We start from the raw sequence: 27,506 nt of genomic DNA, 5'->3' as shown, positions 1-27,506 counted from the left end.
CTGCGATTGGCCAATTCCCCTGAGAGACTCCTCCCACAGCCATAGTCTTTACTCTTACCAGACATGCTTATTGCAAAAACTTTTAAGTAAATTAGGACAATCTACAACCTTTAGTTTAATAACCAATTCCAATTTCAAGTTTAGAATCTTTTGTAAGATTTACTCAATCAATAACTTATTGTTTCCTGCAACCTCATCTGTAGGATTGTTGTTAAACACTAAACACCAAGATCTTTCCCAATTATTTAATTTGCATACAATTCTTTCCCCAATCTCAATTAATGGATTCTACCTGTAAGCTTTGTACTGCCCCTTGTATGTGTTTGGAATGACCACATGTAATGTCATTATTTTTTCAATTTATTTTTTCAATTTTTTTTTTCAATTTAATTTCATTATTTATTATTAATTTTCATGTATTTTTTTAATTTTATAATTTTTAATTTTTCATCTTTTTTAATATATTTTCATTATATATTCTTTAGTATTATTTTTATCCATTGTTCTTTTTTTCCTTTTTTACATATTCAAAATTCATCTTCCTTATAACTTATCCATATATATATATATATATATATATATATATATATATATATATATATATAATTTATTCACATAATTTCATTATATTCTTTCTTCTCTTATGATCATTCGTGTCTGTCCATATAAAGGTATTGGTTATTATTACCGGTTTATATTATGCCATTCTTTGTTATGGTTGCATCTCTGTACCATGTGTCATTGCATTGTTTTGTATGTCCTGTCATGATACTAAGAAAGAATACTGGCTTGTATGTCTCCCTTCCGGCCACTTCCTCCTTGTCTCCATTCCCCTCCTCCTTCCCTCCCCCTCCGTTTTCTATTTATACGTACTCATTGTCTATTCCTGTTATTGCTGTGAAGAAGGAGCGCGGCTGCCTGCCCCTCGGCAGCACGCACGCTCAGAAACGCGTCACATTCCAAGTGATGTCATCCACATGCTACTGCTGACCAAGCCTCGTTTTTAATCCACGGACTTCAGAGCCTCGTTCCTGCTCCGCCGTCATTGCCGGCAACGGTGAAGAGGAGACCAGTCCCCGCGGGATGGCAGCACGGACCGGATGATCTCTTCCCCCCACTGACCTGTCTTGGAGTCCCCAGGAGGGTCCCTTTACATGCTTTTATTTACTCACAGATGTGAGTGCATACTTTTATTCAATAAATGTGTTTTATAGTCTACACTTAGAGGCGCCTCTCTCTCTTTTTGTCTTCAGCTTGACATATTGAAGTAACCTTCAAAAACAAACATATTACATTATAACATTCATATGTATTACAGAGACCTTTATCATTTAAAATATTATTAAACTCTAAATCTCTATCAACCCCCTTAATGTTCTGACGACCTGAAAAATGTACATATTTGGATATGAATTCTTGTAAAGTATGCTGCCTTGTGCACACTTTGATCGTTCAGGGGTGTAAGCAACCCTGAAGACCAACCACAACCCCCCTTCTTTCCTCCCCCTATCCAACGCCCATCACCCCACATCTCTCTTTCCCCTACCCCCTTTTTTTATTTTGTTTTCTTTCTCTGATTTAACTTATTAGGTAGGTTTACTTTCCCTTCTTCCCCATATAGGGACCTCCCATTTCAATTCCCCCTCTACTTTGTAAGTAAAAAAATTATGGACTTCTGTTTATGATTACTTGAGCAGTGCCTTACATCTGCCCTTACAACTTATCATTGTTATATTATTTGGCACCTTAACTTCAGTGTGATATTTTAGGCAGCAAACATACATGTTGTCCCTTTAAGTTTATGTGTTAAAAAAAGAAAAATGGGCAATGCCCACTGGGTCTAGAGCTGTGTAGCAACAGACCAGTCAGGGTGCCCACGATGACTCATGTCCACAGTCAAAAGTGCCTACAATAGGCACGTGAACATCAGAACTGGACCACAGAGCAACGGAAGAAGGTGGCCTGGTCTAATGAATTGCATTTTCTTTTACATCATTTGGATGACCGGGTGCGTGTGTGTCATTTACCTGGGGAAGAGATGGCACCAGGATGCAGTATGGGAGTTGAAAGGCAGTGTGATACTTTTGGCAATGTTCTGCTGGGAAACCTTGGGTCTTGCCATTCATGTGAATGCTACTTTGACATGTACCACCTACCTAAACATTGTTACTAACCTTATAATAATCAGCGATAATCAGTGAACTCATAGTCTATTGAATCTTTCCCCAGCTCTCCAACTGACAATCCAGAGGTATGGGCAGAGAGTTAGAGGAATAGTTTGCAGGAGCCTATAAAAACACTCCTTCATGAAAACGTGTTCCCCAATCGCAGTTGCCTCTTTCAACACGATAACGTGCTCTGCCACACTGCAATATTGGTTCAAGAACGATTTGAGGCATTAGTATCTTATCCTGACTTGGAGTCTTTAAGGCTCAGTGGCAGAGAAATGCCCCGCAACTAGATAATGATGACTGGGAAGAGATTTGAGACCTACCATTCTGTATCTTGGTTTCCCTCTGTGACAGACTCATACAATTTAAAATAGTTAATGAAGCCTATTTCACTCTCTCCAGACGTCATAAAATGAGCAATTCACATTCTCAGGAGTGCTGGAGATGTGGGCACTCCCCAGGTGATTTTTCCCACATTTTTTGGTTATGTCCTGTAGTAGTTGGGTACTGGGCTGAGGTGTTCAGTGTCATTAATTCCGAGATATCAACACCTTTGCCTGCTACTATGGAAATCTGCCTTCTGGAACTGGTAGAAAATGTCATCCCAAGAGTGGCAGGGAGAACTCAGATTAATCTCCTGTACTATGCCAGATAGGCCATAACGTTACATTGACAGAAACGGCCCCCCTATTCCTTTTTGGAAACAATTGATAAATAATTGCTTTCCACTGTATAAGGATACTTATGCTAGCAGGGGTTGCCTTGCTAAGTACAAACGGATTTGGTCTAAATGGTTGGCAGAACCTTCCACTGCATAATAATGCTGATTACCCTTACTTTTTTTTTTTAAAGTGTATGTACAGTTGTCTGCCCCTAGCGGGGCCATCCTTGGAACTCTTTAGTCTTCGCCAGTATTTCCGCACCATTACTCTCTAAGTGTTATCTTAGCTGCTGTAATGTACTTATGTTTGCTTGACTTCACTGCTCCCCTGCATAGGTCATGACTTGACTAGTTACCCCGATTGTTTGTTTTTTGTTTTCTTATTTTTGTTGATGTTTCATGTACATTGAAATGCCTAATAAACATATTTAAAAAAAAAATATTTGAGGAATAACGAGTTTGACGTGTTGAGGTGAGTTTGAGGTGTTGACTTGGCCTCCAAACTCTCCAGATCTCAACCCAATCGAGCATCTGTGGAATGTGCTGGAAAAACAAGTCTGATCTATGGAGGCCTCCCCTTCGCAACTTACAGTACTTGAAGGATCTGCTACTGACTGCTTGATGCCAGATACCACAGCATACTTTCAGAGGTGCAGTGGCAGCCATGCCCTAATTGGTCAAGGCTGTTTTGTTGTCAAAAGATATGGCTGATCAGTGTATATAACGGAAAAAAATGTCATATATTTACTTTTATATTGACCAAATTGCACTGATTTTGACTATGTATAATCGCACGTTGTCATAAACAGAGGATTTCAAAAATTTACAATAAATGCAATTTCTTAGAGAAAAAAAAAAAAACAAGTTGGTAAATAATATCTACCCATGGAGAGGTGTCTGCTTCAGGCCAAAAGCAATGGTTAAAGTTAATTGGCTCTAGAGGCAGACTTGGTCTGTACTTATAAATTTTGATTTGAGGATAGAATACAAACATAGCGGCCCTTATTGTGAACCCATCTTTTATGTCTGAGGGATAGTAATTACTGTGCCTGTTTCCTCACCTGCAAACCTATGACTGTTCATACATTACTGAGCTATTGCCAATGTTAAGACTGCCATGATCTTACCAAAATTACACCGAGTACATCTTTTCAGGAAAAAATCAAACCGCGACCGTCTTTATTTGGATTTAAATGGCCAGATAAGCCTTTTTATTAAATAGCCATCAATAGCAAAATTACAGCTTTTAACATTACATTCAAAAGTAACAATAATGTAAATTACTGACATTCTAGTAAGTCTTTGAAGGCACATGTGATCTACCAACCTGCTGTATCTGCCGCTGAACTTCCATATCAAGGCACCCAGCCGCAATTACATTACCTAGGGGACAATTGCTTACCAAGTTACCACCCAATACAGCCCAATAACACGTTTCTGACATCAGTTAGTAGGGAAGGTACACCCATACCTGAGATTGGCCCAACTCATCATTCTACAAGAACTTTCAAACCATCTCCACCTTCAAAAACCCTGAGACCCCTGCCCGCTGCTATGATACTACCAGTTCACCCCGAGAGTGAGCGCTTAGGAAACAATCCCCACCATGACCAACCGCAACTGCCTTGGCAGAGGAGAAGAAAAGAAAAGCAAGAGAAGAGGGAAAAAACAACTAGACCAAAAGTGTGGAGGGGGGGGGGGGGTAGGGTAGGAGAAGCTTGTCATTGCTCCAACTGACCCTTGAGGCAGCTCCACCCTCCTATCAGTCTACTGGAGCCACACCCTGCCACACCTTTTCCCCCACCAATAGGATAAGACTATTTTTTTTATATAATTTAACCCTGCACTAACTACAGCCTAGACTTGCAAACTCAGTTATGTAGGTCTTCCACTTATGCTGCGCATTCAGCTCCTGGCCTAATACTGTACTGGGAAATTGTTGCTAACCATGAATGCAACTGGTCTATTTTCTCTTTTAGCTGTAATCCTCATTTGTCAAAATCTAGAGTGGCCATTAGGGAATTTTTTCCACTTCTTGCTTTGACAAACCCTACCTTGGTCTTAACAGATACTGTTCATAATAACCATTATGTGTTATAATGTTTGTTTTTTTTTTACTCTCATAAAAAATTTAATTTTATTTCACCCATACTGTGCTGAATGTGAAATGTTAGTTCATTTTTTGAAATCAGATATCAAAAACTAGTTCAAATTCTTGTACTTCTCCTTTTTGTGTCTGAACAGGCAGCAGGTATATCGGGACAAGTAGTGGCTTCAGTAGAGCAGGCAGTAATCTGCTCATAGCAGGCAGCAATCTGTTCATAGCAGGCATCAGGATCATCAGAGCAGGTGGCAGGATCATTAGAGCAGGCAGGAACATAGGAACAGGCAGCAGGATTGTTTGAGAAGGTAGTAGGATTTCTGGAGCTGGCAGCAGGACCATTGGAACAGTCAGCACGTATGTCCGAGCACTCTGCAGGCTTCTCATCTTTGTTCTTCATTGCAAAGTAGTCAAATGACTCGTATAATGTTGATATAGCCTGTAAATCCACAGAAGACAATGTAACCTGTAATTTGATGGTACTGACATCACCAGGCCTAGTAAAGTTGGAGGTTTGAGTATTTAAAGTGGAAGTTCAGCCAAAAACGAACTAACTCTAAATCTACTGGCAGCCTCATTCTAAGACTAATCTATCTAACCCTGTAAAGCACAAATTGCTAAACATACCTTTTCTGAAGCAGATCCGGTCCGGTCTACATCGGCGGATGCTGAGTGAAGGAGACAGCCGACAACCGCAGGGAAATGCCTGGGAAGTGACGTCCCCCACAGACTTATTATGGGGCTTCCGTTGTCGGCTGCCTCTTCTGCACACGCCTACACAGAGACGCTGCCACTGACAGCTCAGCGTGGGACTGGACCAGAGTGGCTGCAGAAAAGGTATGTATAGCGAATTTTGCTTTACAGAGCGAGATAGATTTGTCTTAGAATGTGGCTGCCAGTAGATTTAGAGTTAGCTAGGTATTTAGCTGAACTTTGACATTATTTAGCTAAACTTTGACATTAAGATGTATAGTGTACATAGGGGGAAAATTTACAAAGAAGTAAATGCAACATTCACCAAGCATTCACTGGCAGCGAATCAACCACTGTCATTTAAAAAAACATGCACCAGGCCAGGGAGATTCACCTGCAGAGAATCTTTGGTAAAGATGCCTCTTCAAGTGTATGCAAGGTATACATTTTTATATTTGTTTTTTGATAAAGTAGGGAATGATTAAGATTAAGACCCTTTTCAGCTGGGGTTCTTTTTCTCTGCCTTTGTCCTGTTGGAGGGATTTCCTATCACTCTCTGTAAGACATTGTAAGAATTATGAGGATACCCCTTGAAAGTGAGGGAAATCCCCTTTTACACGCTATTCACACTTGTGCAACTTGTCATATGACTTTGGACATCAAAGTCGCATAACAAGTTGTACTCTATATTTTCCAATGATAAGCATTCATATATGTGCGACTTAAAGTTGCAGCAACTTCAAATTAGCTCATGCACTACTTTGGTCCTACTGTCATGCAACTTGAGGGCCATAGATAGACTTCATTGCTAACCCTCAAAAGTTGCATGAAAGTTGTACCTGAATGTTTACATGCAACAGCGGGTCCAAATTTGCAGAGGGACAACAATTCACATCCAAGTCGCACCCATCCAAAGTTACGTCAAAGTTGCACCAAAGTTGCACTCCAAAGTCGCCGAACTTTGGAGTCGTACAAGTGTGAATGGCGCCTTAGACAGTTGTCACCTGAAACAATTTCCTCATTGAAAGAGTTTCCCTCGCCACCTGTTTTCAAACATCTGAAGCATTTTGTGTTTTCTAGCACTTTTTTGTACTGGAGAAAATGTTCACCCAGGCCAATAGTGAGGGTAAGTCTCCCTAGTGGAAACACAACAGTGGAGGTTCTAACATGCTCCACTCTATTCTAAGTCGAAACACATTTGGCTTTACATATACTTTGTAGTATTTAAGGTAGCAGGAGAGTTAAGAGTTATGCCTCGTACACACGCATCGATTATCGGCCGACCGATTGGCCGTCTTTTGTCCAGTGTTGCTGTGTTGGTTGAAATGTGCTCTAGACTGCACACAAATTTTATCGGCCAACAACAACCAACTTCAGAAGTGATGTCATGTTCTTGTTTACTTTCCGTGTGTTTTTTCTTCTCTGAGCATGCCCAGTCTTGCTCATCTGACTTTTGTCTGCCAAAATCTGTACTGACTGACGAAAAATCGGCCGTTCTGTTGACGGCCAACAAAAATTTTATAGCATGCACACCAGATTTTGTTCGGCCGAAAAGTCGGAGTCGGTTGTCGGAAGCATCACACTAACAAGCCGAAAATCGGCCGATCGGACGTTGGCCAAAAATTCACGGCCAACTATCGTTGCGTGTGTACGAAGCATTAGGGTCAGATAATCCATTACAACCAAAAGCTCTGAGCCAAGAAGTACTGTTTTAGAGCTGAAAATGAGGCACCAAACTAGGTCCTTCAAGGCTTTCACCTAATGAATTAGGATGGTATGGCTTCCTTCTGGGTGTCATAACATTATCATAACATAAATGACCTCATTTTGATTATACTAATTCCTTGGAGTCCTTTGCCAATTTACGTCAAGGCCCACAGACCAGTACATTTTCTACAGTGTTGAACAGATAGCAGGGCCAGATTTGGTAGCTCACCAGGAAAGGAAACCCTTATAGAATTCCATCAGGGTTATTCATTAGAATTTTATCAGACTTCAGTATACCAAAATCTGACAGCTTTTTCTGCACTTTGTACCTGAACGTTGCCGTTTGTCCTGCCTAATGCAAAAGCTTCATATATACATTTCCCTGGTACATATAGCTGACCACATTTTTTAAAAAAAGGGTTGTGATTTCAAAAAGAACACGGGCAGTTTCACTATTTATTATTTTTAGCAGATGAAGACTTTTTTTTCAGTTCTCTATTTCCCAACATCTGTATATATTTGTAACATATATTACATAAGCGGGATCTTGCATCAGTTTGAGCATCTGAAACATTTTTCACATGAACTGATTTATTATAGAGTGGTTTATTGGTCAGGACTGCAAGCAGTTGAGTGTTGGCTGTTCTCCGCCGAACAGGTGTCTGTGATCAGGGACTACTGTGAGTGCATTGTTTGCTCAGTGTTACTCAGCCATCCCTAAGGCTAGGTTCACATTGGTGCATGGAAAAACACCGCATGTGATTCACACAGAAATCGCACCACATTCCTTTGCACATCACATGCGATGTCTGTACGGTGCGATTTTAGCCATACATTTTGTATGGCTGAAATTGCATAGCATCTGCACTAAAATGGTGCAGGACCCTTTTTTTCTCCAGTATCTCAATTGCATCACATGGGTTTTCACAGCCATGCGATGGGATTCTGGCAATCGCACTGCATTTTAGTATCTGTTTCGGGGTGTCGTTAAGGAAACATTGACACTGCCACAAATCGAATTGGACGCCGTGTAATTGCATCACAATGCAAGAAACACACAGGCTTTGCTGCATTTCCTGCATCACATAATCTGATTTAGTTGGGGAGAATTACTAAAACTGGAGCACTCAGAATCTGGTGCAGCTGTGCATGGAAGCCAACCAGCTTCTGGCTTCAGCTTTTTCAGTTATGCTTTAAAAAAAAAAAAAATTGAAGCTGATTTTTTTCTACACAAAGCTGCACCAGACTTTGCACTCTCCAGTTTTACTAAATAACCCCAATGTCTGGTGCCAAGGATGGAACTGGCACCAATAGAGCTCCCTAATTGTTCATTCACAAAAGATCAAGACCATCAGCACTAGCAATTGAAAATAGTACAATCTAATTGGCTATAATAAGTAATATGCTCCCTTTGTGAGGGGCCTAAATAAATATAATGAGAAATTTATGTAGGCTGCTGTTTTTTTTACCTTATTTTAAAATGCTAGTTGACCTGCCGTTTCTGGTTTTAATTCTGTAGATTCTGATTTACTCAACAGATGCAAAGTCAGAATCACATTTGTATGCTTGCTCAAGGTCATTGATTCTAAAAATATTTAGCATGGCAACCAGGACGTTGCCTAGTGTTTCGTAAAGCAGATGCAACCTACATACCAACTCAGTACAGGGCCCTTAAAGAGGAAATAAACTTCCCTCTGTAACTTTTACCTATAGGTAACCCTTTGATAAGGCTTACCTATAGGTAAAGTAAATATGATATTTAATTTACATGCAGCCAGTGACATCACTGGAGCATGCGCTCTGAAGGAAAGGCCGCCTGTGTCGTTCCTTCAGAGCCCTGTGCCGTGAACGGCGGCTCCCACGTACATGCGCGGGAGTGGCGTCATCGCGGCTCCAGCCAATCAGACGGCCAGAGGACTTAGGAAGGAAGATGGGTGAACATGTCGGTCATTTCAGCATTGTGCGGGCGCCGCTGGAAGGGCTTCGTTCTAAGGTAAGTAATTCATAATGAGCAAGTATGTGATGCATACTAGCTGATTTTGCCTTTGTCTTACAGGTTTTTATTTATTTATTTTTTTAGGAGGTATACAACCTCTTTATTAATACTGCCTATGGCTGTATATTGCTGATGCATACCTTTTTTAAGGTGGAACTAAACTGTATCTGAGCACCACAAACCAAAAATGCTGTTTAACTCATTTTTAATATTCAAAGCAAATTCACCCATCCATCCATGTCTCCGTGCTTTATTTTGTTGAGAAATCACTTTTAAAAATACCTCCCTAGCATTTCTGGTCGTAGCTATCTTGAGCAAGTGCGGTTCACACCAGAATCGCACAGGAATGTGCTCTGTCATCCTATGCAATGAGCTTTTCAGACCATTCATTTGAATTGACTGAAATCACACTGGATCATGCAAAAGTAGCGCATTAACTACTTTTAAAAATGCACTGCAACCGGATCGCACCGTACTGCAGTACCATGTCATGCTGTGCAAGCAAATGTACTGCGATTGTGATCTGCTTTTTGGATGTCATTAGGATTACATTGATACCCGCAGAAAATCACATACCCAGTGCTTTTTAAACATGGTGTGTGGAAAAGCATAAGGAAAATGAGTTTCCTTTTCCAGCACCATGTTCCAATATGAACAAGCCCTAAGGCATAACTCCCAACTGTCCCTGATTTCCAGAGACTGTCCCTGATTTGGAATTTGAACAATGTCCCTCTGTCCCTCTTTCCTCCTCATTTGTCCATCATTTTGGACTGATCTATACAGTTGTATGTAAAATGCATTTTTTATCTTTCAAAAAGTGTTTCCCAGTGCTAAAGCTTTCATTCATCATTCATCAAAGCTTTCAGTATAAAGGAATAGTAGTGCTAAAAGAGCACTATTTTTTTTTGTATAATCCTCCTTTAAGGGGGTGTGGCAGGGGGTGTGTCCTATGTCTACATACTTTTGCTAAAAGGTGTCCCTCATTCCCATCTCAAAAAGTTTGGAGGTATGCCTAAGGGCAGATGATTCATGTAGCATTTACTTCCTGGAATCTATCTGCCCATAGCTTGTAGGGCGGGAGCTGAGAAAGTCCCTTCTTCCTTTTCTCCAGATGCAAGAAAACAAAATGCCCTTGGGATGCATGGGATCATTTTGACCGAGGCCAGAAACAAGGAAGAAATGTAAGAAAAAAGTTTAAAACAAGTAAATGTAATATACCTTCCTAACCAAGGCTAGCAACATAACGATTAAAAATAGTTCATGTTGATTGAGAGAGTTTAGTTATTCTTTATTGTTATGTTACGATATGGATGGGGCTGGCATCTGAGCTGGAGCACACAATGCTAAACATTAACCCCTTCGCCGACGGAACGCAAATATGCGGCCTCGGCTTCAGGGGGTTGTACTGGGGTGATGCCTGCTGCTAGAGGAATCACCCCGGTACCGTTGTTTAGAGCTGACGGTCGGCTTTCTGGTAATGACAACCAATGCGGCTGAGCAGCCGCTCGGCTGTCATTACGAGAAGCGGGAAAGGAGTTCTGTGATTAGACCAGTATTTAGTGCCCAGATTATATTCTACAATAAATTTTACAAATACTTTCCTGTTTTGCTTGCTGGCAAAGCCAAAGGCAGTTGGCTTCAGAAAGGAGAAACTTTATACATAAATCAGTTAAGATTTTCATTTCCTTCTTTTCATTTGCATTATCCCCCTACTAATACTGAGCCAGGGCTCAACAGAAATAACACTGAAGCAATTACCCATGTCGCAGAATTGCTAGAAGAGGAGCTCTCATCAGCATCGTTATTTTCTTCACCCAGGTGATTAAGTTCTATTGATTCTTGTTCAGTTTTTTGTAAGATTCTCCTCTCTTGGAAAATATAACAAAAATATGTATTATTGAAATGCTCAATAAAAGACAACTAAAGTGCAACTATTTTGATAAAAAAAATGAACAGTGTTTATGTCAGAGGTAAAAGGTTTACTAAATAGCCTCAAACACTTTTATTCTGTAATTCTATCAGAAGAGGGGGGTTGCATACATTGAATACAATTTCATACTACTCCCATGTATAATAAACATGTTTTTTACTGTTTAATAGTAGCTTATCACTACTGCAAAATGGCAAAAATTATTTACACAAAAAATTGAAAAAAGATGTTCAAATTGTTCCTATTTTGTTTACTATTGACTATTATGTTAGTTACACTATAATATATGTTGTAAAACACATTATTCATTTACTAAAGACGTAATGGCTGTTCACGTTTGTGAATAAGTCAAAAATGCGCTGACTTCAATCATCTAATCATGTGAGAAAGCTAAAGTTAATTTATAAAAACTATCCTTGCATGTGATTAGGCATTTAAGGTGAACACATCCTTACCTCATTCACTTATTTAAGTGAAAATTCACTTTGCAAAAGAAAAATACTCTACTGCTTTAATAAATCAACCCCAGTATGTTCTTATTCTTAGAATATAACTAAAGGCAAATCTTTTTTCTAGATTTGGAGAGTGGTGATGGGTTAAAACAACTGTACATTTTTTATTGCTGTCTGTCTTCTCATTACAATAATTCGCTCTTTCTAATTGCCATCATCACCGGGAATTAAAGTGAGGGTAAACCCGAAATATTTGGAATTGCCACAAGAACACTATTAGAGGGAAAATCTTCCACTGGGATAATTGTTCCAGTGATAGCTGTCCAAGAGGGGATTTCCTCAACATTGGAATGATATCCTGTTCATTTCTGTTGAGTGTACAGGGGAGGAAGTCAAGGGAAATCTCCCTAATGAGACACGGAAGGCAAAAAAATTACAGTGGTTTTAACCCTCACTTATTCTATCCACAATATAAAAACATTATAACTAAAAAAAAATTAGCTTTGACACTTGCAATGTCTTATCGCTGCCTTCCAGAACAGCTGAGTGATTAAAAAAATACTGCGAGATTGTACTTTAGCACATTGTAGTGGGGCATTCTTGCATTTTTTACAGCTTGCTTGACTTGGAACACACAACTCCAGTGTAAAGCTTGGTGGGAACCCCAATGGGATAGGTAATCTGTTAATAGTGAGGAGAGCCAAAAAAGGTTAAAAAAATGCTCCACTTCACCCAAGGTAGATGTAGTCCCCCTTCTTTTTAGGATTTGGAGGTTGAGGCAGGAGGATAGGCAATGAGCTGTCATAGTCTTCCACTCTTTCTCACTCTACTCTTTTTTCTTTCAAATCTCTCTTTCTTTCCATGTTCTCCCTTTGTTCCTTCCTCCTAACCTCCTGCCCCATTTTTTTCCCCCTCTCTCTTTCCCCATTTGGTTTCCCTCTCCAACTTTGTATTTTATTAAGCTTGTATCAGTTCTTCCTTCTCCTTTCTGCTTTTCCTCTATGAAGATGAATTCTACTTGGTGTGTGCTTTGCGTTCTCTCAGCTGCTTGCTCAGTTCATGTCCTCTCAGAGGTACCTAAAAGATTTGTCAACACTATGATGTTTTTCACCCTATGTGCTATGACAATTACCATTGTAAAGGATTTTCTATGTTTTTCTTTTATGACTTTCTGTTGCTGTGGACTCTTATCCTAGTATGCAAAGGCCTGATCTGTACCAAGACATCTTTTCTAAAAATGTATGAAAATTGATTCTTCTTCATCAGTACTACTGTTTTTGTAAAAGTAAAATAAAAACATTTTTGGCAAAAAAAAAAAAAAGTTCCACTAAACCATCTTTAAGAGTAACTCCACTTTTGTTGAGAAAAAAATCATTCCCGTCTGGGTGATCTCAATACATGACAAGGATTTTAACAAACTTTGTTGTAGAATCCTACCTTTTGTTATTCTGAAGAAATCCTTGTGTGTTTGTCTGTGTCCATGTGGAAAATGAATCTAATGTGAGTGATTTCATAATTATCAGATGCTGCGCCTGCAGGGCTCTAATGAGGAAAGTGGCAGGGTCTGCATTCCTTTAGATGATGATTTTGTATGGTGAGTATCTCGCCACAAATTACATTTTTGTTACAGGGGATGTCTGAAATCTGACTTGTATCTTAGTGCAGACTTCTGGAAAAATATTTAGGCCAATCACACATTCAGAAAATGATGGTTCAGGGAGGGGGGGGACGTTCTGTACACATTCTGTGTACAGAACACCTCCAGGTAGCCATATTGCATTGCATTTTACAGAAATCTACAGAGCTGCAGATTGAAAAAGAAAGGTAATTTTTAATAACATTCTATTACAATATGAATTGAGACGCAATTGTATATGCTATATTATTTTGTTTTTTATTTGCTATTTTTTTCCCACGAAAGTGGAGTTACCCTTTACAAGTTCTATGTAGTGAAGACAGGCCTGCTTAACTATAAGCAAATGCTCATGAAAACTGCAACTGATATCACTAAACAAGCAATGGTGTTCCCTGCATTTCACATATTTCGTTTAGAATATTAAAAAGAAACTATATACATACGTGGTCTTTTCTTCCTTTTCCAAATAAGGTATCCAACAATTATCACAACAGGAAATACACAAATGATGGCCAACAAACCTAGAGTATCTGTAAAAATAGTAAAACATTTTTTATTAGTATTGCTGCTTATATTATAATATATTGTTGGCATTGTTGTAGGTATACTTTCTGACAATAGTTTGTGTCTTTACTTCGCCCTCCCAGCAAGGTTGGGAGATACCAGATTTTGGTATCTTGGTGGTTACTGTGACAGACCTAACCGGGACAGGGGATTTTGAAGGAGACTGCAAAGAAGCCTATTGCCTACTGACTATGGGCCCGTTTTGTGAGGGGGCTCTATTCTGTGTGGTGTGTGCCTGGGGGACCTTTGGAGTGGTTTTGCTTCAGATTCGGATCCATATCTCCCCAAAAACACACAGACTCTGGGAACCTAGGACCTGGATACAGATTTGGAGCCTCTGTGCCCAAACCAGCATTGATTGCTTCAACCCCCCCCCCCCCCCACCGACTCAGAGACTCTAAGCAGAAGATTATAATCAGCTTAAAACAACCTGATGCTGAGGTCTCCTGCTGCTATGTGTAATTTGTTTATTAAGGTGTCTTTTTCTCATTGTATAATTTCACATTGTGGGTCCCCTAGGTGTGAATCCCCATTGTTAATTGAGTAACCAATGGTTTCTGTCTGTTTTCTAGTATTGCGTCTACTTCACCTTGTTACCAAACTGTTGTGGGATGTTTATGTGTTTATGTTTATGTTAGATGTTCATTAGATGTACTGTTAGATGTACTAATGATATTACTGATTAAAGTTTGCATTGTTCAGGATAATGGGATTAAGCTCTTATCTGATTTTGTGTGGCATATATTCTATGTGAGTTTACAATAAAGTCAGTTCCAAATTGCACCTAAGCTAGTTTTGTCTAGTTCTTGGGTGCAATTCTCAGCTACAGTTATAATACCTATGAAGGAAGCTGTATCTTGGCAGAGGCACCCAGGATGGGTGCCAGGCGGTCCGTCACAGTTACCCCTATTAGTCACGTATTCTATATAGTTTGAAATACATAGAGAGAGCAAAGCCATTACATATTTTAATGGATGCTGCATATTGGCAAGCCTGGGAATCCTGGTGGATGTATCTAAACAATGGCATTCTCAAACCAGATAGCAAGCAGTCGTGCTTCAAGTTTGAAAATGACTTGCTAAGCTAGTGCTAGACTTGCCAGGCTTCCCAAATGTGTTGCAGAACTGCAGCAAGTCCGCATTGCATGACTCCAGATACACTTTCTTTGCAAACATTCAATAGTCACTCCACCACAGGGGTCACTGTGGCTAAATTTCCATGCTGTAGACTTGCAGAGCTCTTGCTGTAGACTCACCACTGCAACGTTGCTCTTGCTAGAGACTTGCCACACAAATTTGCTACAAAAGTGTCAAAAGAGTTGGAAAAGTGTCAACTAGAACTTGTCCTTCAAATGCTCTGCAAGTGTACAACTTGCTAGTGAAAATGTTCAGCAAGTTAACAGATTTACAATTCAACACTGCCACAAATTTGTGGCAAGTTATCCTTGCTACCTGGGAAGCCCTAGAGGAAGCTAGCTTCTAACATAAAGCCTAACCCCATTTTCCAACTTTGCCCGAACAAACTATTTAAGCCTGCTGTTGGTTGTCTTTGATTCACATGCTTGCATGCCCTGTGAATCTAGCGGTCCTGCTGCAATCCACTGCTCAGGTACCACAGCCCAGGTCCCCTACACCTATCTTGGTCCTCCTCAGTCATCGGATACCAGCTGCCTCTTCCGGGTTTAGGCGACCGGCCCCGATGAGCTCCACCCACCAGCCACTGTGTATCCCTGCTTCTGCAGCCTGCAGCCTTCGGGGATATGTGCAGGGATATATTAGGAGGTTGAGAAAGCAGGGACACATAATTCTTGTCTAGACAAGGGTCAGGGCCAGATATAAAATGTAAAAAGCAGTAAACTAACAAAAAATTCACCAATTTCTATTGTGTAGAGGGAGGAAGTGCAGGAAGCTTAAGTGGATCTGGGGATTGAAGGTCCACTAAAAAATGACCAGAAACAACAAAAAATTAAAAATCTGTGGCATTATGCTTTAAAGCAGAAATTCTAGTGTGATTGTCACTTCTGGTCCTGTTTTAATCTGGAAACTAATTGGGCCTGCTATAAGTATTTTTTTCTTATAGGTCCTCTTATCTCTCACTGGCTGCTCGTGTAGCTCAAACAATAGTTGGGTCTATAGCTGTACATGATGAATCTTCTGAAATAAAGGCCAGAGTACAAAGGGAAAGCAAAACCAGGAATTGCAAAAAACAGATATTTTCATAAAATAGATATAGATGACTTGAAATTCAAGCCATCGGTGACCATCCAAACACCAGCTGGCTTGACAAAAAATTGATTAAAAAAATCGCCTGAGCCAGGTGGAAAATCGTTGAGCATTTAGTTAGCCACGGATGGCTGATTACAGTGAAAATTCTTCCATCCACGCTGGGTAGCATGGATGAGAGAATCAATTTACTTTTTTCATTCAGCCTGCAGGGCTGAACAAGGGAAATTGAGCTGTGTGTGGCTAGCCTAAGACCCACACCTTCTGATCAACTATAGAAAACACATTGGGGTTGATTTACTAAAGGTAAATAAGATGTAACGTTGTAAGAAAACTTTCCCCAGAGCTTAATGAATGTGGTGAAATTTCATATTCAAATGGCATGTTTACAGTTTGGTTGAAACAGCAGACCAGCACATAGAGGGGCAGATATTTCCCCATTGATCTGCATTTGTCATCCTCTATATTTTGTTTTCTTTATTTCTTTAATCCTCCTTTGCAAAAGATGGAACATATGTGTGTTATCATGAGAATTTCTGTTCACTGACTATGGCTCACCCATTATAAATATTACGATATCACAGAGCTTACAGAGTACTCTTGTAGCTTAGAGTATACATAAATCCTAATTTGCTAAAACATTGTGGGTTTAATTTACTAAAACTGGAGAGTGCAAAAACAGGTGCAGCTCTACATAGAAACCAATCAGCTTCTAACTTCAACTTGAAATGAAACTGCACTGCATCTGAGCACCACAAACCAAAAATGTATTTGAATTAATGTTTAATATTAAAAGCAAACTCCCCCCATCCATCCTTGTCTCTATGCTTTATTTTGCTGAGAAATAATTTTGAAAAACACCCCCTGGCATTTCTGCAGTGGCCATCTTGAGTAAGGGCAGATGTATCATTTACTTATTGGAATCGATCTGCCCTTGGCTCAGGCATAAGCTGAGCTCAAATCCCTCCTTCCCCTTCTGAAGCCTGCTGGAATGTATGACATCACTTGCTTAGACCTGGAAACCAAGAAGTAACTGAAGAAATGTAAAAAAAAGTTTAACACAAGTCCATATGATATACTTTCCTATCTATTTACTAAGGCTAGCAGCATAAGGATTAAATTTGTCAGTGTTGATTGAGAGAATGGAGTTTTACGCTTTGGCAATAAAACCTGGAAGCTTATTGGTTTCTATGCACAGCTGCATCATGTTTTGCACTCTTCAGCTTTAGTAAATCAACCGCTGTGTATCATATATAAGAATGAACCAAGATACATTGTAGATGGATTTGGAAGCTTTGTTCATACACCTGTAGCCCAAATACACTATAACAATACTGTTACAATGTTAACATGTCAGGACTCCTGATATATATAGAAGATCCCTACTGTTAGACAGAGCAGAGCCTTTCACATTACATTTGGAAGACTGGTAAAGCAGGTCCCCAGCAGTGCCCAAGGACTCCTCTTCTGCCTTTGTGTGAGCCCATCCTTTAATACTAGCTACGGTTTCACTTTTGTTATCTCTTGGCCTTGCAATTTTCTGGGACACGTCAGAGGTCCAAGAAGATTGCCCGGCCATTCCAGATGCACAGCGCGTCTCGCGCATGCGCAGTGCACACTTGACTGTGAAGCCGCAAGCTGTCACAGCCGGGTGCCCACACTAGTAATACCGGGGCCTACGAGAGGAGAGGGAGAGAACTGAGGCTTCAGGCGGCTGCATCACTGGATCCGGTGACAGGTGGGTGTGTGTTTATTAAAAGTCAGCAGCTACACTTTTTGTAGCTGCTGACTTTTAATAAACCCAGAAACAGCTGGAACTCCGCTTTAACTAACCTACTGTAGATTTTGCATTTAGGCTGTGATGTGTGTGGCCAGCATAACATGTATGTCTGTCAGTATCTGGAGTGGTTAAGGTACTGTATGTCCAACACCTCCAGGTTTGACAGAGCAAAGAATGTTAAACTCCTTTCCCCCGACGGAACTCAAATATGCAGCCTTGGCCTCAAGTGGTTGTTTCAGGGTGATGCCTGCAGCTAGAGGCATCACCCCAGTAACGTTTTTTTAGAGCCAATGGTCATTTTTCTTGTAATAACAACCAATGTGGCTGAGCAGCTGCTCGGCTGTTATTACAAGCAGCGGGATAGGACGCCCCCGCCACCTTCCGCGGCTCCCACGGGTCTCCCATTCCATGCATGACCGCCAGCTGGCCGAAGACACAAACAAAGCCAGATCGAGTCTCCAATGAGGAAACCCGGAAGAGATGTCATGACATCACTTCTGGGTACTGGAGCCTTAAAGGCGCCAGATTTAAAGAAATGACAGCATTCAAAACAGCCAAACTTGGCGTTTTGAATGCTTTTAAGTGCGAAGGAGGGATTTGGGGTCTTATAGACCCCATATCCCTCCACAAAGAGGACCTATCATTATTACTGTTACAAGGGATGTTTGCATTCCTTGTGACAGCAATAAAAGTGATCAGAAATGTTTTTTTTAAAGGGACAGTGTAAAAATAAAAAAATAAAATAAATAAGAAAAATTCAAGAGTCCCATCCCTATGTGCTCTCACGCAGAAGTGAACGCATACGCAAGTTGCGCCCACAAATGTAAACAGTGTTAAAACCACACATGTGAGGTATCACCTTGATCAACAGAGCAAAAGCAATAATTTTAGCAAAAGACCTCCTCTGTAACTCTAAAAATTGGTAACCAAAAACATTTTTTAAAGCGCCGCCTACGGAGATTTTTAAGTACCGTAGTTTGTCACCATTCCACGAGTGTCCACAATTTTTAAGCATGACATGTTATGTATATATTTATCATCTTTCACATTATGCAAAAAAATTGGGCTAACTTTACTGTTTTTTTTTTTGTAATAGTTCATGAAAGTGTATTTCTTTAAAAAAAAAATAGCATTTAAAAGACCGCTGCGCAAATATCGTGTGACATAAAATATTGCAACAATCGCCATTTTATTCTCTGGGTCTCTGCTAAAAAAAAAATAATGTTTGGAGGTTGTAGGTTTTCTAGCCAAAAATATTGATTTTAATTTGTAAGCAACAAATGTCAGAAAAAGGCTTAGGCATTAAGGGGTTAAAATGTGTTAAAATTGCAGTAAGTCGCATTACATTCGTTGCTGCGTTGCAGTTTCATTCATTTTAAATGGCAACGCAACGCAATAAGGCAGAGCGCAACTATAGTGCATTGTGGTGCATTACAAATTTTGTGTCTTGTTTGATTTGCAGGATGTTTTGGTGTGTTGGCAGCCTATTATTTTCAATTGGCTGCCTTAAGGACCTGAATGTTAACCCATGACACAGCGTGCATTACATGCCTCAAAAATGTAAATGGGCCTTTTGGGAAGATTTTCTTTCACTTACTGTCCCAAAAACAATAGGAAGTGAGAAGTATTTTCTCCATAAGAAGGGTGAATCATATTTAGATATTTAGTTGTTATTGGAACAGATGACCTCACTGGAAAAATATCTTCCTCCTCTTGTTCCGATGACAACTGTTACATTTTTAAAATAAATTCTTTATTTATACAAAAGACATATATGCACCTAATATGACGGTAAACATATAGTTTGCCCAAGTAACACCGTGCTCTAGGGCAATGTTTCTCAACTCCAGTCCTCAAGGACCCCCAACAGGTCATGTTTTCAGACTTACCATTATTTTGCACAGGTAATTTGATCAGTTTCACTGCCTTAGCAATTACCACAGCCGTTTCATCCGAGGGAAATCCTGAAAACATGACCTTTTGGGGGTACTTGAGGACTGGAGTTAAGAAAAGTTGCTCTAGGGCAGTGATGGCAAACCTTGCCATCCCAGATGTTTTGGAACTACTTTTCCCATGATGCCCAACTACACTGCAGGGTTCATGAGCATCATGGGAAATGTAGTTCCAAAACATCTGGGGGTGCCATGGTTCACCATCACTGCTCTAGGAATCCCAAGGTTTAATGTAATAAAGCTGTTAAATGAATGGCACCTACACATTCTAGGCATGATACATCCACTACTTTTATGAGATCTCTTGCAGATAAGAACCGTTTGCAAGAGTGAATGCTGCATGTGGAGGGGGACTGTAACATTTTTGATTTTGCATCACTTTCTGTTCTGAGACATTAGTCACCAGTTTAGGCAGAAAAGGGTGAATCTCCCAAGCACGATAACAGAGAGCAAAAAAAGAGAGACTGCCCCAACCAATTGAAAAGTTTGTTACAGTCCTGTGAGTGTAATTTCCACATTGTCCTTCTCCTAGTTCACTAACCAGCACTGATTTAAAGTCACACTAGTACACCCCCCATACGTATATTTCTCCAGCTATGAGTAGTTAACATTTTATATAGTAATTTATACAATGTACACTTACCTTTTGATTTATTATTATTATTATTATTATTATTATTATTATTATTATTATTGTGGACTTGTAACAGAGTACCATTTCCTTGTCCTGTGATCAGTGTTGGTATTTCAGAAAGAATCTTACAGACATACAGTCCCTCATCTTCCTCTGTAATGGATTCCAGTGTCATCACTGCTGTGTCATTGGTAATTACATAAGAACTTCTGTTTTGGTTCATCAGTATAAATGTAGTCGTATTATTTGGATAAGTCCACAAGACAGTTGACAAGAGAGTTCCATTGTCATCCAATGTCTGTAATTTAAGGTGTTTTCTCCATTCTACTCTGATCCGTTGGGCATCTGTAATATTCCATCTACAGGTCACATTGACAGACTCTCCTTTTAGTATGTTCAATTCATTTGGAACCTGGGTGATTATCAGCTTCCCAAAGGTAAAACCTGTTAGAGAAAGTATATAGGTAGAAAAAAATTAGCACACTGGCACATGATCTATACCCAAATCTAATGGCTTGCATACTTGTCAAGGATACTGCCGATGTTGATTTCATTCATGTCTCTCCAGCAACTATAATGTGTTGAGGCAGGAGAGTACAAATCTAGTCTTGGATATAATTGTGTAAGTGGAATGATTTTGTCACCTTGCTTTATTCTGTGCTGCTGCTACTTCCATTTCTGCATTGGAGGCCTCCATAAACTCTAGAGCAGTGATGGTGAACCTTGGCACCCCAGATGTTTTGGAACTATATTTCCCATGATGCTCAACTACACATGAGCATCATGGGAAATGTAGTTCCAAAACATCTGGTATGCCAACGTTCGCAATCACTGCTCTAGAGTCTTTAAAATGTACTTTACAGTGTATGGTATGGTATAGTCCAAGCCAGTTTATTTTTAGGAACATCTAGATCCTAGTGGCTATTTTTTTCTAAGACTAAAAAATTAAGTAGGACTTAAGCATTGTGCCTACATATGACTAATGAGAAATCTGGATCTTGTTTAACTTTTGGATGATGTATTGACCTAAATTTTCATATTTTCCAGTGTCATGTTTATGGCCATCTGGTTTCTACACTCATATTCTTTGTAAATATACGTTGTATTGCTTTTGAAAAACGTAAAAGAAAGAATTACAAAAAAAAAAAAAAGTTCAGTTCAAGAGCATGCAGCAATCTTTCCATGGCATGTTACATGGACATCTGCGACTTGACCTACAACAATGTATTTTAACTTTATTAAAGAATTTACTCCTTAAAGGCTTGTGTTTATCAGTTACCACCCTGTATGGCTCCTGTCATATAAGAGATCTTTTGATATGTGCACAGTCATTAGCTCTAAATCTTAAAACTGTGTGATTGCTTTGAAATGTTTTTAAATAATAAAAATATTAGCTAACATCCAGTTTATATTGAATTGCATTGTTTGTTAAAATTCAAATCAGTTATACCTAAGATAAGGTGGCCATAGATGGATTATAAGTCTATACTGAATTTCGATGAGTGTGTGTCTGATCGTTACATTGATTTCTGTTGAATAAATAAGTTGGAAAATTTTCAACATTTGTCGTCTATTAACTGCAGCCGCTGATCTGTGTATTCTGGGTCAGAACGTGATGTCCTGACGGGGGAGAGATTTTTCCATCCAACTAATATGTGTGGGTGGAGGAATCTGTTTTGTTTTGTTCAGCCTGCTGGGTGAACAAAATAAAAAATCAAATCTATGGCCAGCTTTACATTAGTAAGCAGAAGTAGTTTCTGAACCCATCACCAATACTTATATCTGTCCTGAACTGTGTTTTATATCAGGGCATGTGTAATAGTAGTTTTTGCTCAAAATTATTTTTAATTGTGAATGTATTTTTGTTTATATTCTGCGCAAGGACATTTGAAATATTTGTCAACATTATTGGATTAAAGTTTTATTTGTGCTTTTATCTAAAATGGTAGGGTTCAAGATTGCAGTTTCTCACGCTTTTGTCACTGTAAATTTAATGTGTTCTCTAATATGTGTGTGGTGTGAAATACTGCTGTCAAAATCTATTTTTGCAAGTTAAGCTGGCCATACACCATATGTAATATCGGACGATAGCGATAAAGAAAAATAAAATAATTTTCGGAAGGGCTGAAGATACTACCATCATGTAGCGCCCAAATTTCGAAAGATAAACGTTCAATGGATATAAATTAACCGGTTTATCATTCCATTTGGTCTTATTGGAAAGGAAATGACGAAATAAAATTGAACTCTCAGCAGGGAGCATCGATAGTTTCAAAAAATGGGCACCTTAAAGACCACAACATACAGGGGTATACAATGTATGGTTAACAGCAAACACACACACACATCATAGGTTGAACTGGATGGACTGATGTCTTTTTTCAACCTCACAAACTATGTAACTATGTAACCTCTCAACGTCCCTTCCCTGTATGCCTGCTTAGTGTTCTGTACGTTGGTTGTGGACAGATCTTTCTGTCCCTCTTCGTTATCTTTGCTTCGTTAGAATCCCCGTAGCTTTCCATCCATAATGGATCATGTGGATGAGAGGACCATTGCCATAGCAATGCTTGGTATCATGGCAATACAACAGGCACAGGACAAGAAAACTAAAAGAAGTCAATGGACCAAGAATGGCTGAGGAACCATGAAAATTTTATGTTGCATTATCACTAATTTCTTTACTTCCAGGTTAAAGTTTTCTTGCACCTACGCACGAAAAATTGAAAGATTTTTCCCATGCGAGAAAGCTATTAACCTTACAAATTTCGTTCATTCATCAAAAATATTTCACAATTTGAAATCGCATTTTCGGGGCTGAAAATTTTAAATCGATTATCATTCGTCTTCCACTAACACTAACTAATCAGAAAATCAGCCGAACGTTCAAAAACAATAGAATTCTCATCTGATTTTTCGTATATTGTATGTCCAGCATTAAGTAGTCCTAAAATAAAATAAGTCAGTACACTTAGTTTTTTTCTGTTACACCATAATTATGACTTCATTTGAAAGACCTTGATACGTTTATGTGAAAAAACTTGCCTGATTTGAGGATGTGTCCAAAAATATAATATGATTGATATGATTATAATCAGGGATCAGAGATTTTGGTGGCTTATTGCTGTGCTTTCCTTGACTTGTTATGAATTTTATATGTATATATTCAGAAAGCTTTAATTTATGTATTTATTTTTTTATTTATTTTTTGTGTACAAATAAACTGTTTACATAACTGTTTATATATAGAAGATATATAATGCAGATGTATAAAAAAATGTAAATCATCACACTGACATTGATAAATAATGTACAACTCTATTAACAGGTAGTACTGGAGTTGCCTGTTATTTATTGATGTCAATAGCTTCAATAAAGGTTTCCAATTTGTTTAGTATGATTTATTAAATAAATTATTTATATTACACAATTTACAATTTAAATCAGATATTTTCTTTTGTAGTGAGCAGCATACAGTGATGTGTTCATTCTTCACTGACTGTTATACATTCTACAGGATAAAACTTTCCAAATAAATCATGCAGCTAACTGATCTTTTGTATTTTTAAGCAGGCCACACACACATATATAATTTCCATCAAATTAGAAAGAATTTAAGTGCATTTGTCTTTGACAGCGCTTGACATTTACTGTTTATTTTAAAATCAAACTTCTGATCAGAAGACAATTGAACATTTAAAGCTCTAAAATGTTAAGGGAAAAAAAAAAAGAATTTATTTAGGCTTTGCACGCTACAGTCACGATTCAAAAGATCACAGATCACAACATTTTAAAATACTGGAAAATGAAATTTTTGCAATAAACAACCTTTATAGGATTGACATCGCTGCTTTTGAATTGATAAATAAACAATGAAAAGAAAAAAACAATGTGTGTGGATATATACTGTGTGTGTAGAAGTGTGTATATGTATATTAATGTTGCACAAGTGAGAATACAATTTTGATTAAAAATACAGTTAATCCCACTAAGTTAACACTTTTATTAACAAAGATTTTGTTATTTTCCTAATGACAGTCCCCAAAAAAGATTTTCTTATAGATGGTACCTGGTCAGTCCAAACCTGGCATCTTATATGTTTTGGATACTCCAATAGCCCAATCTCCACATTTTTTTCTGTCTACCTGGGGGATTTGGGTGTTCCTACCCACCTTTCTGTTTCCTAAGTACTTCCTAGTGCTTTATCCATACTATAATATAATTGGATCAAACAAGGAGAGTACAGGCCCCTCATAAAGGGCTTGCAGCCCTAGGATCTCAAGTACAGTAGTGTCTGAGAGATTTTAAGACATTATCAGGTGGCATACCTCTCCGTTGTCTGCTAAAAGGTAAGACATTTTGGTTGAACTGAGCCTTTAAGTGGATTTCCTTACAATATCTAAACACAAGTGCAAAAATATAATATTGCAGTTTACCACGCTTTAAGCTCGTCATAGATAGTTCAGATCTTGGGTGGTTCAGCAGGAACTAGCTGAAATTCAAATAATCTATGGGCAGGGTGAATGTACCCAAGTCGATCCATCAATTGACTTTGATACATCCAGCATGTTGGATTTTTGGCATGCAATTACTGCCAGTGGCCATAGCTGCTAGCGATAATCACTGTGTTCTCCTGGCAGGGACAGCTCCCTACGCCCTCCTCCCACCGGGACCATACAATAGCTCCATGGGAGGAATTCCCCATCTACACTGACTGTGATGATGGTGGAATCAACCTGTGAGTGCAGGAAAGAAAATCGCACCATCTGTGGCCTGCTTTAGATTTTTTTTATCATCACCTAGTATTCCTGCTAACACAATTCCTGTCCTAGGATGGCTACACTAACTAACTGCACTGTATCTATGGAGGAGCAGCATGCAAAGGGCGGTTAAATTATCTTGTCTTCAGGGAATACTTTCCTATAAAACCTGGAAATAATAATTTTATTCTTTAGCTATTGAGTTTGCCCCTATATACATGACTATAATTGTTTTTTATGTGTGTCAAACCTCAGCTCTACAGAATAATTTCCATTTATGGCCACCTTTTCTCATTGTCTACTTTAACCACTTTGCCAGTGCTCACTAGAGCTCTACTGCGGCAAAGTGGTTCATTATCGTCTGGCGACGTAGACCTACGTTGCCAGATACTCCCCTTTCTCGGCGGCGCGCGCGCCGCCGGAGTGTCGCTACCGCTGTATTCAGTCACAGCAGGAGTCGGGCTAGGGGAGGAGCAGCGCCGATCGCCACTGCTCTTCCCCGATCGTCGGGGAATCGAGTCTGGACATCCGCCCCCTTGTGTAAACAAAGCGGGCGGATCTCCTAAGTGACAGGCAGGGTCAGATTGCAGGGTTCAGCATAGCTGAACCTGTGATCTGTCCCTGTGTCACTCAGTCACCTCCCCCCCACACATGTCAGTAAGCACCAGGCATACATTAACCCCTCCCTCTCCAATAAAATTAACCCCTTCCCTGCCAGTGTCATTTTTACAGTAACAGTGCATATTTATAGCACTGATTACTGTAGTAATGTCACTGGTACCCCCAAAAGTGTCAAAAATGTCAGTCAAGGGTCCGATCTGTCTGCCGCAATGTCGCAGTCCCGCAAAAAAAATCGCAGATCGCCGCCATTACTCGTTAAAAAAAACCCACCAAAAATGACAGAAATCTTTCCCTTAGTTAGTAAACGCAATAACTTTTTCGAAAACCAACCAATACGCTTATTGTGATTTTTTTTACCCAACATAGGTAGCAGAAAACAAATTGGCCAAAAATATAAAAAAAAATTAGATTTTTACATTTTTTTGGGGGGAATTTCATATAAAAAATTTGAAAAATATTGTTATTTTATCAAAATGTACGCTCTTTTTTTGTTTATAGCGCAAAAAGTAAAAATCGCACAGGTGATCAAATACCACCCAAAGAAAGCTCTGTTTGTGGGAAAAAAGGACATAAATTTCGTTTGGGTGCGGCGTTGCATGACCGCGCAATTGTCAGTTAAAGTCGCACAGTGCCGAATCGCAAAAAGTGGCCCAGACGTAAGACAGCAAAATCCACCGGTGTTAAAGTGGTTAAAATAGAAACCAAATGAGCTATTCAAATAATGCTTGAATAATTACTCCTTAAAGGCTTAGTGCACTTGTCCTTCTCCAGGCCCCCTCCTACATTTTTCTAATGCAACATACTTCCCTAAAATCTACCTGGTGATCATTCCTGAGTGGTCCTCCTGGTGCCACACCAGGAATGCCGTGCAGTGCTGGTCCCACAGTGCACAAGAGACCCTCATTCCATTGTCAGTTGACCTGAAACAAACATAAAGCCTGCAAAATCGAATTGATCTTCATACTGTTCTAGGTAGGTCAGTTAGCTCAGGTAAAGAAGCTAGAAGGATCAGGATGACCCTGGAACCTGTACCTCTAAAGACCAAGTCACCAAGGGCAGTTTCTATGTTTCTATATTGACAAGTCCACTTTAAGCATCCAACTAGTGCAGGTAACTATTAGAGAACAACAAGATATACTGCCAAAAGCTAGAGCAATACATTATGCAGGCAAAGAAAATGGACTTACATCTGCAATACACATGAAGCCATACAAGAAAAAGTAGAAGTTCCATGGACATCTCTGGATGGTCATAGCTGATCTGTTTGCTGTGAATGCAGGAAACCCAGATATGACAGCTGGCGGCATACACACGGTCCCCTACGCACACACTTCCTCTTTACCTTCGTCATCTCAAAGAAAAAATCTAGTACACTGAGTTCACTGAATTACCATCCTTTTTTCGTCTCTGATCAAATCTAGGATGTGGTCATGTAAATATTCTGTTTCTACAAAAATTGTATATTATCATTAATTTATATTACATCATATATTATGTCGAATTTTCAGTTGATAAAGTCAAGTCCCTGCCACTAACCAAAGTATTTATATTGGCATACACAGTAATAAGTGCACTTTAACTACTTGCTGTCCAGGGCAATTTTTTTAATTTCTCATACACATTAAA

General features: G+C 39.2%; 1 protein-coding gene across 1 annotated transcript; it reads right to left on the bottom strand.

The window, feature by feature from the left end:
* Nucleotides 1-4,946: 4,946 nt before the first annotated feature.
* LOC309546316 (uncharacterized protein) lies at nucleotides 4,947-27,221 on the bottom strand. Its single transcript, XM_082245927.1, has 5 exons — nucleotides 27,068-27,221; nucleotides 20,555-20,943; nucleotides 13,791-13,905; nucleotides 11,088-11,197; nucleotides 4,947-5,372 (listed from the first exon to the last, which is right to left on the bottom strand). Exons 1-5 carry the CDS (start codon nucleotides 27,117-27,119, stop codon nucleotides 5,040-5,042), a joined length of 999 nt encoding a protein of 332 aa, XP_082102053.1. The 5' UTR covers nucleotides 27,120-27,221; the 3' UTR covers nucleotides 4,947-5,039.
* Nucleotides 27,222-27,506: the final 285 nt, after the last annotated feature.

This window comes from Pelophylax lessonae, assembly GCF_965119305.1.
Source record: "Pelophylax lessonae genome assembly, chromosome: 1".
Classification (NCBI taxonomy): domain Eukaryota; kingdom Metazoa; phylum Chordata; class Amphibia; order Anura; family Ranidae; genus Pelophylax; species Pelophylax lessonae.
Note: the sequence above shows the minus strand (reverse complement) of the source record. Positions and strands in the feature narration are given on the sequence as shown.

Bases quoted from the DNA above. Each gene is read 5' to 3' on its own strand.
- LOC309546316 (XM_082245927.1), bottom strand. From the start codon at position 27,119: ATGTCCATGGAACTTCTACTTTTTCTTGTATGGCTTCATGTGTATTGC. The intron at 20,944-27,067 runs GTAAGTCCATTT...TTTCTCTAACAG, and splicing joins GCTTCATGTGTATTGCAGAT to GTTTTACCTTTGGGAAGCTG. The intron at 13,906-20,554 runs AATAATAATAAT...AGCAGCAATACT, and splicing joins TGTTACAAGTCCACAATAAT to AATAAAAAATGTTTTACTAT.